General features: G+C 38.1%; 1 protein-coding gene across 1 annotated transcript in view; it reads right to left on the bottom strand.

Moving 5' to 3' along the window:
- Positions 1-20858, bottom strand: part of si:dkey-82f1.1 (DENN domain-containing protein 2A) — an 87195-nt gene that overhangs the window by 30202 nt on the left and 36135 nt on the right. The window contains exons 2-8 of the mRNA XM_056452240.1: positions 19776-19862; positions 15692-16618; positions 12558-12685; positions 6364-6479; positions 5854-6042; positions 2922-3015; positions 2560-2610 (exon numbers count right to left, since the gene is read on the bottom strand). Coding sequence (XP_056308215.1) covers positions 2560-2610; positions 2922-3015; positions 5854-6042; positions 6364-6479; positions 12558-12685; positions 15692-16618; positions 19776-19861 — 1591 coding nt within the window. The 5' untranslated portion in view covers position 19862. The remainder of the gene's footprint in view (positions 1-2559; positions 2611-2921; positions 3016-5853; positions 6043-6363; positions 6480-12557; positions 12686-15691; positions 16619-19775; positions 19863-20858) is intronic.

Here is a 20858-nt window from a genome sequence, read left to right as displayed (position 1 = left end):
TTAACTTATATAAAAAATATTTTGCCGAATAGGACTATTAACACACACACACACACAAACACACACACACATACAGAATTTTCCCAAATGACATTTAACAGAGCAAAAAAAAATTTCACAGTGTTTCCTATAATATTGTTTCTTCTGGAGAAAGTCTTATTTGTTTTATTTCAGCTACAATAAAAGCAGTTTTGAATTCTTATGAAACCAATTTTAAGGTCAATATTATTAGCCCCCTTAAGCGATATTTGTTTCTGATAGTCTACAGAACAAACCACTGTTATACAATGACTTGCCTAATTAAATAATCTGCCTAACTAACCTAACCAACCACCTGTAGAACACACTCCTCCTGTCTTAATGCACCCGACATTTTGTTAGAAATACTCATATGCTTTACATGTTTGTTTCTATGTTTGTTTATATAACTACTATTTTCATTTATAGCACTTTATTTTTGCATTGAAATTTAATATCTCGTTTTACACTATGAACAGCAGCTATGCTAATTATTTTCAACTGGGGATACTCGTTCCGAGGCCTCTAGAGATTGTGCAGCGCCATTGATGTGATACAAGACCTGTGAAGAGATGATGCCAACCTTAGTGGACTTCTAGAGGTCCCCATAATCCTGGACAAGGCCGTATCCTGAGCAGATGCTGTGGCGTTCATGGAGGAGTGGAGAACATGAGACTGATTCCTGAAAGACCGCAGTGACAGACGAGTTCCTGCATTGATCCTGTGGGCTAGCCTGAACACCTGCCGGTGACCTATCCACACCTGAAACTTATTTACGATGGACGTCCAGCGTTCTCCAGCCTCCTAGATTGCAGCTCTGCACAGGAAGTTTGGCCAGAGGAGAAATGCCCAACTGAGCCTGGTTTCTCTCGAGATTTTTTTCCCTTCACTTTCGTCAATTGGTGAAGTTTGTTCCCTGCCAGTGGCTTGCTTGGTTTGGGACTTGTGGAGCTGCGCATCGCTGGATTTGCTCTTCAGTGTTTGGACTTTCAGCAGTGAAAATTAAACCACACTGAACTGAACTGAACTGAAATTCAACTCTGAAAACTGGACTGACAGTTTTAATTTACTTGAACTTCTATGTTAAGTCTCTTTCAAAGTCAAAGTTTATTTATAAAGTGCTTTTTAAAAACAACAAGTGCTTACCAAAGTGCTGTACACACATACACCATTTAAAACAAAGGACAAATACAACAGACACATGACTCTCATATGGTATTAAGAGCCAAAGAGTTAAAATGGGTTTAAAGACTAGATTAAAAAACAGAAAGGGTTGCGGCCTGCCTAACGTGGGGAGGCAAATTATTCCAAAGTTTTGAGGCCAATTTAGTCAATTTAGTCACCCTAGCAAGCACAGGGAGAACATGAACTCCACACGGAAATGCTGTCCATCCGGGTAGAGACCTGAGCCAGAGGCATTCTTGCTGTGAGGCCACAGTGCTAGCCACTGGGCCGCCGTGCTGCCCTATAGAGGAAAAAGGAGGAGATGGGGTGGAAGGGGGGATTCTTCAAGACGAAGATGACTAACGGTAAGATGCTTGGTTATTTATACTGAGTTAGGAATCGTCTGATTGGTGGTTCGGACATTAGTTTGACTCGGGCCAGCCGTGTCAATCATAAGCATGTGATCCTCTCGAAATTAGTTTATAATTAAACTTCACAAAGATGAATTGAATTGAATTAACCTAGTTTAGCCTTTAAATGTCACTTTAAGCTGAATACTAGTATCCTGGAAAATATCTAGTCAAATGCTGTCATCATGGCAAAGGTAAAGAAATCAGTTATTAGAGATGAGTTATTAAAACTATTATGTTCAGAAATCTTCTCTCCGTTAAACAGACATTGGGGGGGGGGGGGGGGGGGGGGGGGGGTTGAAATTTTAACACTTTAACTGCCCCGCCAAGAAAAAAAAATTGGATTGCATTTCTTAACTCCTAATGTCGCTAGTTAACACACTCAATTTTTCAACACATCCAATAATTTCTAAATATCAACCTCTACCAAATGGTTGATTTGTCGGTTTATGGTAAAGTAAATGAATTAATACATACGTATACTATGAAAAGTCTGAAAAAAATGAAGTGTAAGATCAATTTATTTTAAAACATATTCAAAATTATTGTTTGAAGTATGCCATAAAAATATTTCAGATTCACATTTAACATGCTTTCTTGTTTTTCTTTTTTAACAATAAAACCAAAATCAAATGTAGTAGTGCAACAGGATTATGTTTGTCTGATTTTATTGTAAACCAACAATGCTGTGAGTGTAAAGCATTATTTAAAACAGTCATTCTTTAAATTACTTTAACAGTCATTACTTAAAACAGTAAAAACATGGTCAACCATTTGGTAGAGCGGGCAGTTAAAGTGATAACGTGAATAATCCTGACCTTAAAATGGTTTTAAACATTAAAATCTGCTTTTATTCTAGCCGAAATAAAACAAATAAGACTTTCTCCAGAAGAAAAAAGATTATAGGAAATATGTTATATCATTACTTCAAAATATGATAGATTTAACAAAGTAAATTAAATGTTACCCTTCAGTTTCTCCTCTGTGTCGCTTTCAGACTCGCTGTTTTCATCCGTCACTGTGCCAGAGAAACCAGAGAGGTCAAAGGTCACTGGAGAATCGGCATGCAGGTATTCGCATATTTCATGCTTGGGTGCACATGTGTATCCTATAATGTGACATAATTCTTTCATCCTTGGAAAAAAATGGGTCAAATGCAACTGACCCAAAACTGTAAACGTGTCCATAAAGCTAAGTGGACGCACATGTTGCTGGGGGCCCTCCCTGTCCCACAATGCAATGCAACGTCACTCTGGAACTCTAAACAAAGCTTTAAGAGGAGAAAAGTAAGTCTAAATTTAGCAAACACATAATGCTGTCCTCACAAACCTCTTCCTGAACTGGACTCTGTGGACTGCGAGACTCTTTTCATCCGCTTTTTACCCCTTCGCGCCTCAAAGATGCCATTGATTTTCTGCACCATCTGTTGAAATAGAAAACAGTTTCATTAACTAATATATTATTATTATTATTCATTCATTCTCCTTCGGCTTAGTCTCTATTTCAGAGGTCGCCACAGTGGAATGAACCACCAACTATTCCAGCATATGTTTTACACAGAGGAGGCCCTTCCAGCTGCAAACCAGTACTGGGAAACACCCATTTCACATTTACACACACACACACACACACTCATACACTACGGCCAATTATGTTTACCCAATTCCCCTATAGCGCATGACTGTGGGGGAAAGCGGAGCACCCGGAGGAAACCCACGCCAACACGGGGAGAACATGCAAACTCCACACAGAAATGCCAACTGACCCAGCCGAGACTCGAACCAGCGACCTTCTTGCTAACTACTGAGCTGACACACCACCCATTATAATAATAATAATAATTATTATTATTATTATTACTATTTTTATTATTATTATTGTTATTGTTGTTGTTATTTATTTATTCTGAATTTATAATTTTTACTAACTATTTTAATAATATATTTCTAACTTATTATTATTATTATTATTATTATTAATTTGCCTATTTATTTATTTATTTATTTGCTATATTTGTATTATCTTTAGTATTGTTAAAATGGGTTTAATTGGATTTTAATGTGTTTGTTATTAATGGTTAAACATTATTTTAAAAAATTAAGATGAGATTTAATTAATAAAGGAGTTTTGAAGGAATTTAGTTTTTCCTCCATTTTTTAGATTATTCTGAGGTGTCTCATCTGCCTGTCACATTTATATTTTTATTTATTTATTAATTTAAAATTTATTAATTTATCGATTTATTTGTATTATTTATTTGTTATTTATTAATTCATTAATTCATTTACCTTCGGCTTAGTCTCTTATTTGTTATTTATTATTATTATAATTATATATTTTTTATAATGCATTTTCTTTTTTCTTTTCTTTAGCATTGTTTTAATGGGTTTGTTTAAATTTGTTTGTTATTAATGGTTAAAAGATTGATTTTATTTATTTATTCGTGAATATATTTCTAATTCATTCATTTATCTTTTTTCTTTTTCTTTTATTATTATTATTTATTATTATTTTTTATTAATATTATTAATTATTTTTACTTATTTTTTATATTTTTATTCCCTTTAGCATTATTAAAATGGGTTAAATGGCTTAATTTGTTTTAATGTGTTTGTTATGAATGGTTAAAACATTCATATTATTTATTTATTTTTTATTTTTTTATTTATATGTTGAATTCATTAATTTATCTGTTTATTTTTATTATTTATTTATATGATGAGTTCATTCATTTATCTGTTTATTTTTATTATTTATTTATTATTTATTTTTTTATTTTTTTATTTATATGTTGAATTCATTAATTTATCTGTTTATTTTTATTATTTATTTATATGATAAGTTCATTCATGTATCTGTTTATATGTATTATTTATTTATTTATTTATTTATTTATTTGTTTCTTTTTATTTATTTATTTTTTTTATATATTTTTATTCTCGTTAGCATTGTTAAAATGGGTTAAAATTAGCTTTAATGTGTTTGTTATTAATGGTTAAAAAAATAATTTTATAAAAAGAAAACAGTCATGGTTGTTACTTTATCAGAGAGGCCCTTCCAAAGTCTTTCGCAAAAGGAGTTATGAAGGAAAGCACTTTATCTTCCATTTTTCAGATGATTCTTATGTGTCTCATCCACCCGTCACATTTATCTTGTAGTTTTATTAGCAGTGGAAGGGCCGGTGTCTCAGTCAGTGGCAGACCACAGCTATAAATCACTGATAAGGATAGGTATGAAGGTATGAACATTTCATATCACGACCATTCATCACAACTATTAATATTATCACAGTTGTGTTAAAATGCTACTTTAGTACAACTTTAATTTTTATACAATATATAAACAGTATACACTCCCCGGCCACTTTATTAGGTACACCTCACTAGTACAGGGTTGGACCCCCTTTTGCCTTCAGAACTGCCTAGATCCTTTGTGACAAGAAACCAGTCTGAGATGATTTACAATTACACCACCACCAGCAGCCTGAACCGTTGATACAAGGCAGGATGGATCCATACTTTCATGTTGTTGATGCCAAATTCTGAGCCGATCATCTGAATGTGGCAGCAGAAATGGAGACTCATCAGACCAGGCAACATTTCTCCAATCTTCTATTTTCCAGGTTTGGTAAGCCTGTGTAAATTGTACCGTAAGTTTCTTAGCTGACAGGAGTGCTTGTGCTGCTGTAGCCCATCTGCCTCAGAGATCCTCTTCTGCAGACCTCGGTTGTAATCTGGAGTGCTTATTTGAGTTACTGTTGTCTTTCTATAAGCTGGAACCAGTCTGGCCATTCTCCTCTGATCTCTGTCACCAACAAGGCATTTGTGCACACAGAACTGCCGCTCAATGGAGATTTTTTCTCATTCAGACCCGTCTGGCACCAACAACCATTCTGATGCTCTGTTTGAACTGCAGCTGATAGTCTTGACCTTGTCTACATGCCTAAATGCATTGAGTTGCTGCCATGTGATTGGCTGATTACAAGTTTGCGTTTCAGCTGGACAGTTCCGTTTTACAGGTGTACCTAATAAAGGGGCCGTTGAGTGTATGTATGTATATATATATATATATATATATATATATATAATTATTATTATTATTATTATTATTATTATTATTATTATTATTACTAGTATTTATTTATTTATTTTTTAAAGTTATTTTTAACCATCATAAAAACTACCATGGTTTACATTGAAATCAGTAACTGTGATAACACTAGTGAAGGATTACATTGACCGGGACCCTTTTTTAACGGTACCTTTGGAATTTTCCTGCGCCGCCGGTTGTACGGGTCTCCAGACAGGCATGGGGTGTCGTCTGGGCTGCTGGGTGTGGATGGAGGACTGACCCGTGATGGGGATGCGATCCCGCCTGTCCTGCGCAGCTCCAGTAACTTAAAACTGCGTCGCTCTGAATTCTGTCTGAAGAAACCAGGCTTGGCGGCGAGCTGTCAGTGAGAAATTATAATTATAAAGTCACAATTATCAGGCAACCTTGAAAATAAAGTGAGCATTTTTTTCATTACGTTGCTCCAAACTAATGCTGGATTTGAACCACTGCATTTCTGGAGGCACATTTTATAAAGGGGTACACTCAAAAAATGACTTTTTTATGTGCATTTTCAAAATGGTTGTCCATCTAGGCATTTTATTAAGCATTGTTTATGACATATTCCAAAATGTACAATAAAAATAGTGAATGGAAACATGGCTACTGATATGTATGGAGAACTCGCGGTTAGAATGAATCAAGAATGCAGTAAGAATACCTTGGATGGGGTGTCAGGAATGGGAGAAGAAGGGGAAGACGGAACCGGATATTTGCTCCCAAGACAGCGACTTTCCAACTCTATATCTTCATATGGGTTCTCCTTCGATGGAGGGTCTTTGGGGGAAAACATGTACACCAAAAAAACTTTCATTTTTCATTCTACTGTCATTAGTCCCGCCCTAAATGACTGATAATCCCGCCCTAAAGGACTGATAGCCCCACCCTAAAGGACTGATAGCCCCACCCTAAAAGAATGATAACTCCGCCCTAAAGAACTGAAAGCTTCGCTCTAAAGGACTGATAGCCCCACCCTAAAGGACTGATAGCCCCACCCTAAAGGACTGATAGTCCCACCCCAAAGGACTGATAGCCCCACCCTAAAGGACTGATAGTCCCACCCTAAAGGACTGATTGCCCCACCCTAAAGGACTGATAGTCCCACCCTAAAGGACTGATTGCCCCACCCTAAAGGACTGATAGCCCCACCCTAAAGGACTGATAGTCCCACCCTAAAGGACTGATTGCCCCACCCTAAAGGACTGATAGCCCCACCCTAAAGGACTGATAGTCCCACCCTAAAGGACTGATAGCCCCACTCTAAAGGACTGACAGCTCCACCCTAAAGGACTGATAGCCCCACCCTAAAGGACTGACAGCTCCACCCTAAAGGACTGATAGTCCTTCCCAAAAAGACTGATAGCCTCATACTAAAGGACTGATAGGCCCGCCCAACAGGACTGATAACTCCACCCTAAAGGACCGATAGCCCTACCCTAATGGACTGATAGCCTAGAATCTTGATTTAACGGTGAATTTAAAAACTAGCCTAGAACATGTCTGCATTTAAAAATTAGCCTCCAGTGCCGTCTGTTGTTAAAAACTAGCTTAGAGCGTTGATACTGTTAAAAAATAGCTTAGAGCACCTACTGCTGTTAAACACTATCCTAGAGCGCCATCTGCTGTTAAAAACTAGCTTAGAGCACCGTCTGCTGTTAACCAATATCCTAGAGCGCTGTTTGCTGTTAAATCTAGCCTAGAGCGCTGTCTGCTGTTATAAATTAGCTTAGAGCACCGTCGGCTGTTAAGTCTAGCCTAGAGCGCGTCTGCTGTTATAAACTAGCTTAGTGCGCCATCTGCTGTTATAAACTAGCTTAGAGCGTCGTCTGCTGTTAAAAACTAGCTTAGCGTACCGTCTTCTGTTAAACACTATCCTAGAGCGCCGTCTGCTGTTATAAACTAACTTAGAGCGCAGTCTGCTGTTAAAAACTAGCCTAGAGCACCATCTGCTGTTAAAAACTAGCCTAGAGCGCCATCTGCTGTTAAACACTAGCCTAGAGTGCTGTCCGCTGTTAAACACTAGCCTAGAGCGCCATCTGCTGTTATAAACTAACTTAGAGCGCAGTCTGCTGTTAAAAACTGGCCTAGAGCGCCATCTGCTGTTAAAAACTAGCCTAGAGCGCCATCTGCTGTTAAACACTAGCCTAGAGCGTCATTTGCTGTTAAACACTAGCCTAGAGCGCAGTCTGTTGTTAAACACTAGCCTAGAGCGCCATCTGCTGTTAAACACTAGCCTAGAGCGCCGTCTGCTGTTAAAAACTATCCTAGAGCGCCATCTGCTGTTAAACACTAGCCTAGAGCGCCGTCTGCTGTTAAACACTAGCCTAGAGCGCCATCTGCTGTTAAACACTAGCCTAGAGCGCCATCTGCTGTTAAAAACTAGCCTAGAGCGCCGTCTGCTGTTAAAAACTAGCCTAGAGCACCATCTGCTGTTAAACACTAGCCTAGAGCGCCGTCTGCTGTTAAAAACTAGCCTAGAGCGCCGTCTGCTGTTAAAACTAGCCTAGAGTGCCGTCTGCTGTTAAAAACTAGCCTAGAGCGCCATCCGCTGTTAAAAACTGGCCTAGAGCGCCGTCTGCTGTTAAAAACTAGCCTAGAGCGCCGTCTGCTGTTAAAAACTAGCCTAGAGCGCCGTCTGCTGTTAAAAACTAGCCTAGAGCGCCGTCTGCTGTTAAAAACTAGCCTAGAGCGCAATCTGCTGTTAAAAACTAGCCTACAGTTATACCCCCTGATGTTGCAAACTGGTATTTTCATATTATTTTATTTTTAAATATGACTTGTGGAGCAAGTAGTTAGAATTGGAAGTCCTAAAACAATCACAGAAAGCAGCTTCTAGCTCCACACTGCAGAATAAAACAAACAAGCTAACAACAAATCTGCTGTTTCCAACCAAAACAAAGCAGTTTAGATTTCAATTAAACAACACTTCTTTCATAGATCATGTTTTCTGAGTCTGACAGTCAGTGGCGCTAGCTAATGTGGCCCTTTTTTGCTAATATCCTCTTGTCAGCACTGCTTGATTATTTAGTCCAACATTTCTGCGGAGAGATTTGGACCTGACGTCATGTGTTTGCTTGCTGCTTTTGTATTGCTTTCCAGATGTTTGAGCATTAGCCAGGGACTCCACGCAATCCTCATTAGCTGTGTGTGGCATCATGTGTGGTGCTAACAAGAAGACAAACTCCTAGCAAAATTGGTCTAGGTTTGTGCGAAGAGCGAATGATCCGGAGTATAAGAGAGAGCGAGGATAAGGAAAAATCTAGAGCGGAAGAAAGCAATTTTTTTCTGTGTCACGTCGATTCATCCACCAGATGTGTCTAGTGGGAAGAGAGTTTATGATGTTGGGACATCCAGTTCTAAAACACAGAAGAACGTACACTACGCTCCACCTATTAAATGGACTTATGTGTGCCAGAAGAGATAAAGAATAATTCCATTATTGGAAAGCTCTATTATATGATTAGACACATTCATCATTACAAGGAAGGAGGAGGACTGTGCAAAGAACTTGGTCTGGCTGGTCAGATTCATCACAATCACAGATGATCAAGCTTCAATAGGAAAGCTATATATGCATTCCAGATTTGGGGGTTTTACATCTTTATGGAAATAAAATCTGTGCTAAAGGAAATGCTAATAAGCTAACCACATAATTGCTAGCCCACTTAGAAATCTGATATATGGGAATATATGCAAATTATATATATTATTCATTCATTTTCCTTCAGTTTAGTCCCTTTATTTATCAGGGGTCGCCACAGCGGAATGAACCACCAACTTATCCAGCATATGCAACCCAGCAAACACCCATACACACTCATTCACACACACACGCTCATACACTACGGCCAATTTAGATCATCAATTCCCATATAGCGCATTTGTTTGGACTGTGGGGGAAACCGGAGCACCCGGAGGATACCCACACCAACACGGGGAGAACATGCAAACTCCTCTTAGAAATACCAACTGGCCCAGCCGGGACTTGAACCAGCAACCTTCTTGCTGTAAGGCGACAGTGCTAAGCACTTAGCCACCATGTCGCCCTTTATACAGTATATGACATACAAATGCTTTTCTTACTTAGAGTTGATGTCTTGATTTTAGTCCAAATTTCTAAAACTTCTTAAATTAAGAAACATTTTCTGGACACAAAAAACATTGTCTTGTTTTAAGAAATAATACGCCAAAATTAAGTGAGTTTTTCCTTAAAACCAGCAAAATAATCTGCCAATGGGGTCAGAAATTAATCTTATGTCAAAAGGAAAAACAAGGTTATTTTGTGTCCATGCACCTTTGGCAGATTATGTAGCTTGTTTTAAGTAAAAACTCACTTAATTTTGAGATATTTTTCTTTAAAAAAGACAATATGTTTTGCTTGTCTAGAAAATGCTTCTTGATTTAGGAATTTTGAGATATTTGGACTAGAAACAAGACAAAAACTCTTATAAAGCATTATAAAAATGCTTATTTGCAGTGTATTTGAAATTCGCTTTTGTTAGATATGCAACATATATTTTCAAAAGACTTCAAAAACAGTTACTTACACATATATTTTTCAACAATTGGAATAAAAAATGTACATATATACTGTATTTTGAAAGATATTAGCTATATATTATTTGTGTGTTTATTTAAAATGTAATGTATATATATATATATATATATATATATATATATATATATATATATATATATATATATATATATAATTTCCTAAAATATTTTTATTCAGGCTGTAATAAAATACTTTTTTTTTTTTTTTTACATTTTTAAAAAAGTTTTTAAGGTCTTTCAGGTTTTTAATGTTTAATGGGTTTTTACCTCCTTAAATGTTTTTTTTTCTATATATTGATAATATTTTAATGTCCAATGACCAAATAATATTTGTAAGCAGACTTTTTTGTAATATTTTGAAATATATGTTGCATTATGACATATTTATGTTAGGGTTGGGTCGATAGACTATGCCACTGTCCATCGCCAATGGCCGATAGACATCACGATGCTGAGCCGGTATCGCGATCCTCTGCCCCGCCCCCGTCGCAAACCCGCTCACGAAAAATACACACTGAGGCCCCACTTACACTAATACGTCTTAGTTTTAAAACGACATTTTACAACGTAAATAATCCACGTCCACCCTGGCGTTTCATCTAGCATTTCTGAAAATCCTTCCTTCCATACTATACTACTGAAAACGCACATCACGTAACCACACACACACCAGACAGACGCACACTGTCATGCGCTCATCTGAGATCCAGCAGTCAGTGGGTGCTTTGAGCACAAAACCCAAAGAGCAGTGCACGTCTGACAGTTTATCAAGGATGTACCGCTGGATCTCATCTCACTACAGTTGTTAAACGTGATATTTAATTAATCTTGTCTCTATCTAACGACTCTTCTGTCTTTTGAATCTATCAGGTAACGTGTCACAGCATCAGTACACTGCTTCAATCTTTCGCTTTCACACTTGTACTAAGTCATTTTAGCAAAAACCTCAGATACTGTTGGTTGGTTCCTGTTGGCTGTGCTCCTTTTTATCAACCAATATTGTGAACGCCATTATAACGACACAGATCACTCTGCCTATTCATGCCAGAGTCCTGCGGAAAGAGTGATTGACAGGTGGTCATTTGCGTGTAGCTTATCTTTATTTATTTATGATTTAGATATTGGTAAAACTAAGACCATGCAGGTCAGGTAGTTGAAACGGTTGGCTACAAATAATTAACTCGTTATGAATTCATTAATTATTCATAATTAATTAATTCACTGCCACCTATGACGACGATGCCATCGTCCATCGCGACGTTTAAAATTAGACATTGTCTGATGCCAAATTGGTCGACATCGCCCAACCCTAATATATGTAAAAAATAAATATGAACTTGCATGTCATATATGTAATTTGCATCTCTTTCCATGTATTAAGTTTCTATATGCGGACAACAAAGGAAATTGGCATATCACAGTGCAAAAAAAGTCATTTTTTTGTTGATGTCAAGGCCCTGCATGCAATCAAATTAGATTTTTCCAAGTCACAGATAAGCCTTCACATCATGCTGTTGAGAAACGGACATGGGGTAACCCAAACACAGACCCTTGGTGAGGTTGAGCAAACGAGCAGCGATGTTTGTGATGGACTCTTCTCAATTTAGTTGTTATTAAAGTTCCAAGCTCCTGGGCTTCTGGGTAATTGCTCTGTCAGGTGTACAGTCAAAAAGTCAGCCAGGATTTAACATTGTGGTGAAGGTTATTTTAATAAACAAGACTAAAACTAGGCAGCGCGGTGGCTCAGTGGTTAGCACTGTCACCTCACAGCAAGATGATCGCTGGTTTTAGTCCTGGCTGGGCCAGTTGGCATTTCTGTGTGGAGTTTGCATGTTCTCCCCATGTTGGCGTGGGTTTCCTTCGGGTGTTTCCCCCACAGTCCAAGCACATGCGCTATAAGTGAATTGAATGAACTAAATTGGCCGTTGGGTATAAGTGTGTGTGTGTGTCTGTGTGTGTGTGAATGGGTGTTTTCCTGGGGTTGTGGCTGTAAAGGCATCCGCTGTGTAAAACATATGCTGTAACAGTTGGTGGTTCATTCCGCCGTGGTGACCTCTGAAATAGAGACTAAGCTGAAGGAGAATGAATGAATGTTTATACTTTGACTCGTACACCCAGTTACTATTACACACACACACACACACATACACACACACAAATCTGGCTGTTTTTCCATTTTGTATTTGTGTTTGTATCATGTAATTTGAATATCTGTTTGCATAATAATAATAAAAATAGTATCCACATAACAATTCATTTAAAACATGCAAAACTATGTGGTGCAGTGTATTGGGTTACCTAAGATATCCTCGTAGACATTCTCCTCTGATAAAGTGCGAGTGAGGCCTAGCTTAGAAAGCTCATACAAATCTGCTCGACATCCTTCTGCTGCAGACTGTAGAAGATCTTCAAACTCGTAAGACTTCCTGCAGGGTCAACAAATACAATCAAAAGTGTTGATTAATATCATAATAAAGCCCCAACATGATTTCACCAAGCAGGACATGTTCCTAGATTAACATCTCTGTTGATCCTGGAACAACTTTTCAATCACCCAATCAGAATTAAGCGATACGTTTACTGTTTATGTTAAGTTTAGGCTTACGGTTAGGTTTATGCACTTCTACATGATTGTTATCCGACTATCATTCTCCTCTGATTTTAGGAATAATCTACAACTATGGTTGGGTTTAGGAGTAGGGAATATAGACCTAGAAAGAAGCAAGCAAGTCAGAAGGAACTTATAGGTCCACCGGAATAACAAGATTTGCTGAATTTTGGAGAGGGGTCTGGCTGCAGACTCAGTGCAGTGCAATCTGAGCTGCATTCAATGCTTTTTAATGGGCTCACCTAACCCCACCCCTAACCCTTCCCCTCACAGTGACGTCATTCGCTCCATTTGAGTGCATTGTGTCTGACATTGCATCGCTGAGTGATGCAATCTCAGCTTGCATCATAAAGGCTGCATCCAGATACTATTGGAATTTTGTGCAATCTTAGATTAAAAACAGATCTCTTCACCGCAAGATTAAGATTGCGCCGCAATGTCAAAGGTTAAAAATGTATTTTTGAATAGATGAGCTAGACTAATAAATACTACGGTTAAAACTGACTCCCCATAAAGACCGAGGACAGTAATCCTTTAGAGGAGTCTTGGTTTCATAAGATTTACTTTCACATTAGTTTGACATAAAAATCCGACGGTAGGCTACTAAATTTGTGAGGTGCTTTCAGTCCACGTGCCGTTTCTCTGGTGAGCATGTCTACGTTTGTAATGGTACATACCACAGAGAGAAATATGAGATGAGGAATTAAATCCTGACAAATTCAAAATTAGTCTTCCAAGGGAATACATCAAATAATATGAAAGGTGGACTGAGGCGAGATGTTGCTGATGATTCATTGAACAGTCTTAAAAATAGCCTTCACATTAGGCCGAGACAGTATAAGGAGTTGGTAGACGTCCTACTTGTTGAAAATTGTCTTTTTGGCGAAGGCATTTATGAATGTGGCTGATTTAGCTCTACTTTAGCTAAAGAAGCTAAATTTATGATCCCATTTGGGTAGATTGTGTTGGTGAATTATGTTTTTTAAAACAAAAACTTGGCAGACAGTTTGGAGAATCCATTCGTTCATTCATTTTCTTTTGGCTTAGTCCCTTATTTATTAGGGGTCGCCACAGCGGAATGAACCGCCAACTATTCCAGCAAATGTTTTACACAGCGGATGCCCTTTTAGCTGCAACCCAGTACTGGGAAACAGCCATACACCCTCACATTCTCACACACACACACACTCATACACTACGGTCAATTTAGTTAATCAATTCCCCTATGGTTCATGTGTTTGGACTGTGGGGGAAACTGGAGAACCCTGATGAAACCCACACCAGCACGGGGAGAACATGCAAATTCCACACAGAAATTACAACTGGCCCAGCCAAGGCTCGAACCAGCGACCTTCTTGCTGTGAGGCCACAGTGCTAACCACTGAGCCACCGCGTTGCCCATTTGGAGAAACCATTTCATTTATGTTAGATAGTATTTGTAGAAGTTCTGCAAGATTGAGAGCCTAGGGTTGACACCAAGGTGGCCACCAAGTAGACTTTGTTAAAGGTGATGTAGGTAAGATTTTACTCTTTGAAATCATCAAAATATATTCATAAACATCATGTAAATATTTAGGAAACATAATATGTGAGCATACTTGTTAAACTGAAAAATAATGCTAAAGTCAGTTACTCCTTTGAAAATGTGTGTTCCTTGTCGGAATGTCTGGCTACGTCTGAAATCAAATACTTCCTTACTATATAGTACGTTAAACTGTACCCCGATTACCTACTACTTCCAGCAAGATTCTAAAGTATGCATCCGACGCAATCCCATGATGCCATGCAAGCTAATTTATGAATGGGAGTAAAGCGCCGCAACTGACGCAGGTCATGTAATAATGTAATAATGACAAATGGCAGACGTAGTACGTCCAAATTCCATCCATACTACTCACATTCATACTATATAGAACATACTTTCCTAACTGTTGTGTAGTAAATTCAAATTCAAATCAGGCACCTACTCGAGTTGTAAGCGATTTCGGACGCAGCCTCTGTTTTGGTCGCTGTAACTCTGCCCACTGCCATTTTAACCAATTATATTTCAGCACTCTAAGTTGCCTTGGCGGAAAACAGCGTATTTCATTTGAGTCTTGAAGGTTGCCTTAATGTATGCAGGCGCTACTAAAAATGCAACCTCCGGAAGTCAGTAGCAGCCTCCGAAATGAGACGCAGATTTGGAGATATAAAAATTCACATGAGGTCGTTTTTATTTCGCAAACATTAGCTGAGCAGCTTACAGTGTAAGGCTCAATCATCAGGCATGCTTGCTCCTGTTGGTGTCATCTGGCAACCTGCATGTGCATTCAGTCTGAGGAGGAAGGGCCGGATGAAAAAAAAACCTGATTGATGCATTACGACCAGCCAGTGGAGCGTTACAGTAATCTATTCAAGAGGTCATAAAAGCATGAACTATCTTTTCTGCATCTGAGAAAGATAGCATGCTTCTTGGCTTAGCAATATTTCTGAGATGAAAGAAGACTTCTTAAAATCTGAGGCAAAATAAATGGAATATTTTTTTAATCCAAAAGTTCAACTATTATGTTAGACAACACCAACTCTTGGAATACGCATAACCATTTGAATTTAATTGAACATGTATTTAGTCTGAGGACGAGGGGGCAGGTGAAAAAAAGACAACTGCAATATTTGAATTTAGACTCCAATACCACTAGTGGTCAATTCTACATAGTGCACCTTTAAATAGTCTGTTATTAATCTGATTCTCAAGTGAAACACCGAATTTAAAGGTGCAATTCAATGTTTGAATTAATTCCTACAGTCGTACTGGATGAAATTGCTCAAATATTAATCTTCTTACCTGTTAATGGAGTCTCGAACTCGTCCGGATGCTCTTCTACAGACTCCAGGTGGCGGACAGGAGGGAAGGGGTGGAGGAGGAATTGAAGGTAAAGGTGGAAGATTACGTTTACCCTTGATAAAACTGTGGTTGGCCGTAGGGTTGTTTGTTTGGGTGTGATGTTGAAAGGTTCTTTGTGGTTTTGGTAAGGGGTTAATGGAAGGAGCTCCAGGTTCACTGTAGACATTCTCGGGGTCCCGACTTCGTCTTCCACTGGATCTCACCACATCCAGAGTCCCAAAGATTGGCTCTACACCCCTCCTCTCTGACTCTTCCTGCTCCTCTTTGGAAGCAGGGCAGAAATAATTGCCTGGCATTGAAAAGGAAGATTTGGAGGGGGTCTCCTTCATTGCTTGCTCAAGTTTTTTAATGTGCGTCAACACTGACTTTTTGTCCTGACCAGTTTCTGTCATTTTCCCCAATGGCGACTTGTCCAAAATCAATTCCTTTTCCTTCACGGGTCCCTCACAAGTGTGTAGGGCTTCTCCAAACTTGCTCCCATTCTCTTTACCACAGTTTTGTCTCTCCCAGTTGAAAAGTCTCTTGCTGTCTTTCCTTTGTACTTCAGGCTGTCCTGTTTTCTTCCCAACTTCAGTGTCCTTCAGTCCTACTGTTTGAATGTTTGGGCCAGTGGTCTCTGTTTTACCTTCCCATTGGGAAATCTTGTCCCGAATGCTGGCGACACTTTTAAGCCCAGAGGGAGTCCTGGGAGATTTGCTGCTCAGACCATTCTCGATGTGCCGAGGGTTGGAGGGACTCTTGTGGGCAAGCATGATGGTGTGTCCTGGGCTTGGGAGAGACGAGAGACTGTCCCCGACCCCACACAGGTCTGGCCGCTGAAGCACCACAGACTGGGCCTGGTCAAGCTTCAGTCCGCAGCAGTGGAGCCTAAAGAGACCACAGGAAAAAAAGATGCTAAACACATCAAGAGTGTCTGACAGTCATAAGGGGATTAGATAGCAATTACAGGGTCTGTGCATTTTAAGGTCACATTTCAAAAACATCACTCATGGATAATTACATTTTCTGAATCACCAAAGTCTCTCACAACCACACAACTGCAAAGAATCTTGATTTCGGGATCAACCAAAAGTTTTTCTTTCAGTATTAATTGCAATGCACCCTTTTAATGAGCCTGTCATAACGTGTTAATGGTCATCAGCATCTTAAATCCTTGAAAGTTTTTTTAATTACAGCTTATGTGAGGTGTTTGTAATACATCGTCTATGGGGGCAGGACAGTAAATCTGACATTATTCTCTCTTCCGGTTGCCGTTATCAGTGTCACACTATTGTTTTCCTTATTCTGAAAGTCTTGATAACTCCATCATGAAGTTTTTCTGTTATTATTTCAGCAAATAGGATTGTAAAATAATGATTTGTTGTACTCTCCCATTCACTGCGCTCCAAGTTTACCAACTATTACGACTTCCGCTACAGAGAAACCCACAAATATGAAAAGGGTCTATGCTTAAAATAGCTTTTTAAATGCGAAACCTAAAGTGCAAACGAGATGCACGCAGACTTTTTGACCTCTTTGAACAAAAGAAGTCTTTCACAGCTCAACTGAGTCACCATACATGCATCAAATTGAAGGATGTGGATTTGCCTCGGGCGCATCTGAAGTCAGATTTCTCTGTGAATGTTTGACCGAATAAGTTTCCACCATTGGGTCAAGGTTCAAGGGACAGGCGTGCATCTTTCCCTTTCTTTAATTGGCTCAGTCAATAAACATAACCTTGGATTCCATCCAATGACATTGCGCCAACAAACAAACAAAGGAAATGTGACCCTGAAAACTGTGTGCGTGTGCTAATGCTGCATAGTTTTAGAGATTATCTTCTCCAACGTGCCTCCAAATAGTGGTTCCTCTTTTCAAACGCAAACTGTTGGCTCTCGGAAAATTCAAATAAACTTTCGACAACTTTCTTTTGGCATGTTTTTTCTTTCTTTCTTTCTTTCTGGCTAATGTATCTCATTTCATGAAGCTTGAGGCAGCCAAGAGGAAAAAGTAGGTCAAGCTCCAAAACCCCAAAGAAAAGAAGCGAGGGAGAGACAGGGGGTGAGAGGAGTTAGGATCGAAGAAAAATGAGGATCGTGTTGGGACAAAATATGTGATTGTTTCTTATTGTCGCCTTCAGGAATAGGCCTGTGCAAACTCTTGGAGGGTAAATCATCCATCGTCGGCCAGGATAGAAATCATTGCCTCTCTTTCAATCTAACAGGTTTATAAACTGAGGAAGCACTTGATAATATTCATTCATTCATTTTCCTTTGGCTTAGTCCCTTTATTCATTAGTGGTCGCCACAGCTGAATGAACCGCAAACTTATCCAGTATGTTTTACACAGCGGATGTCTCTCCAGCTGCAACCCAGTATTGGGAAACACCCATACACTCTCACATGCACAAACTAATACACTACGGCCAATTTAGCTAATCAAATTCACCTATAGCGCATGTGTTTGGACTGTGGGGGACACCGGAGCACCCGGAGGAAACCAACGCCAACACGGGGAGAACATGCAAACTCCACACAGGAATGCCTGCTGTGTGTGCAATCATCCTGCTGTGAGGCGACAGTGCTAACCACTGATAGACTAAGTTAAAATCGGCTACCACAAATAAATGATGAACAGTTTTCTCTAGCCTGATCTTGTTTGCTCGGGATCTAACCAAAGATACTCTCTGTGTAGCAAAAACACTTCATTAAAACGAGCTTACTCATTTGGCCATTTCTTCTGCAAGTTTTAAAGCTTGCACTAACATACTGTTGTATTCCAAACCGCCACGGGTTGGCAGAGCCAAACGGGTTTAATTAGTTACGGTAAAAATAACTTTCACAGTTAGCCTTGTCCCAAAGTCACCCTCAATATCACCACCTGGTGATGTTTATGAAGTCTATCAGGGTTTACATTATTGGACATGTTTGGTTTTAATACCACTGTGTATGAGAGATGTGGCACAGCCTGTTCCTGGGAAACCACTTACGCATGGACCTTACTTAGGGTTTTATCCAGGAAAATTGCAAACAAGAAATGCAATTCATCATACAGTATGAGTAACAAAACTAGTCGTAATGCCACCAATTTTAGAAGATAACATCTATGTAGGATGTGTGTACACATTTTCAAATATGCTATAATTTTATCTGGCCATATAAAATAGTTAAACATATATGTGCATATTTGTAATTCCAATGGTTAAAAGAAATATGTAAATGACCATTTTTGCAATATTTTGAAATAAATGTTGCTTGTTTATCATATATTTAATTAGCATATATTTCTCATACAACAAATCCTCCCATCTTACTTCGCTATTTGCTAATTTCTGTGATAATTAAGATATTTAGTTTCCTAGTCTAAAAGAAATAGTTCACCCAAAAATCATTTAATGTATTGACCATCAAGCCATTCTTGGTGTACATGACTTTCTTCTTTTAGACAAACACAGTCAGAGTAGTTTTCCATTTTATCCTGGCTCTTCCATGCTGTGTAATGTTGTAGGAAAGTGACTTTTATTTTGAAGATTCCAAAAGCACATAAATCTGTCATAAAACTAACCCATACTCCGCCAGGAGGTTAACGCATGTCTTATGGAGGCTATTCGTGTGTTTTTGTTAAGTATTTACCACAGAAAACTACATTAAACAAGCAAAGTAGTTAGCTTGGCATTACTCTATATCATTATACAATATATTACTCTTACAATGTCACGGACACCTGTCTACCATCTTACGTCATGCGTTGTATACTGTGCGTCAGTCGCACATAACATGTATTCAGCCAGTCAGTGATTTGAGTTTAGAGTAAAACATGGAAATAATTCTGTTATAAAAAACACAATGATCCACGTTATAAGACAAGTGTTAACTCTTCTGGTGGCAAATTATTTATGTGCTCTTGGAAGCTTCAAAATAAAAGCCCAACACTATTATATAGCATAAACCAAAGATGGTTTGGGATGAGTAAATTATGGGGTATTTTTTATTTTTGTGTGAACTGTTCCTTTAAGTCTTATAATAATTATTCTAAATGTACATACCCGTTTGCTGATTGGTAGATGCAGTCCTCTGTGTTTGTACAGAGCAGCAATGCTCTCCCGCCAGTCATGGTGCTAGCAGATGGCATCCTACACACACAAACAGACAGAAACATGCATTCATTGCACAATAAACATGGAATTAACATGCATTCTTTCAAATACCACACTGTAAAAAGCGATTAGGAGACTTTACTTTAAAAAGTGAGTAAACAGTGAGTAAAACATGAAGTTAAGTCAACAATTCTAAGTAATAATGGGTTTACTTAAGTTTTTTTTTGAGTAAAGTTAACTTGTCGGTTTTAAGGTACACTAAAAAAAATGATTCATTGGATTTAATTTTTTTAAGGCCAGTGGTTGCAAACAATTGATATGTGCTGAATTTAAACAAACAAATTAATTTGTAACATACTACATTTAATTTGTTTGCCTTAAATTCAGCCTATGTTAATTGTTTGCAACCACTGGCCTTAAAACAAATGTAGTAAATCTAATGAATCGTTTTTTCAGCGTAACGAATTTACTAACTTTTTAAGTAGACTCAACTTGTCACTTTTAAGGTAAGAAATTTACTCACTTTTTAAGTAGACTCAACTTGTCACTTTAAGGTAAGAAATTTACTCACTTTTTAAGTAGACTCAACTTGTCACTTTTAAGGTAAGAAATTTACTCACTTTTTAAGTTGACTCAACTTGTCACTTTTAAGGTAAGAAATTTACTCTCTTTTTAAGTAGACTCAACTTGTCACTTTTAAGAAACTTGTCGATTTGTTAAGAAATTTACAAACTTTTTAATTAAAATCAATTTGTTGATTTTGAAGGTAAGAAATTTACTCACTTTTTTAAGTAAAGTCAACTTGTCTCTTTTAAGATAATGACTTTACTCAATTTTTTTAAGTAAAGTCAACTTGTTTCTTTTAAGGTAACATTTACTCACTTTTTAAGTAAACTCAACTTGTCAGATTTACTTCGTTTTTAAAGTAAAGTCAACTTGTCGCTTTTAAGGTAATGACTTTACTCGATTTTTTTTAAGTAAAGTCAACTTGTTTATTTTAAGGTAACATTTACTCACTTTTTAAGTAAACTC

This window comes from Danio aesculapii, chromosome 25 (genome assembly GCF_903798145.1).
Source record: "Danio aesculapii chromosome 25, fDanAes4.1, whole genome shotgun sequence".
Classification (NCBI taxonomy): domain Eukaryota; kingdom Metazoa; phylum Chordata; class Actinopteri; order Cypriniformes; family Danionidae; genus Danio; species Danio aesculapii.
The sequence above is the reverse complement of the archived record's forward strand: the minus strand, read 5'-3'. Positions and strand labels throughout refer to the sequence as shown.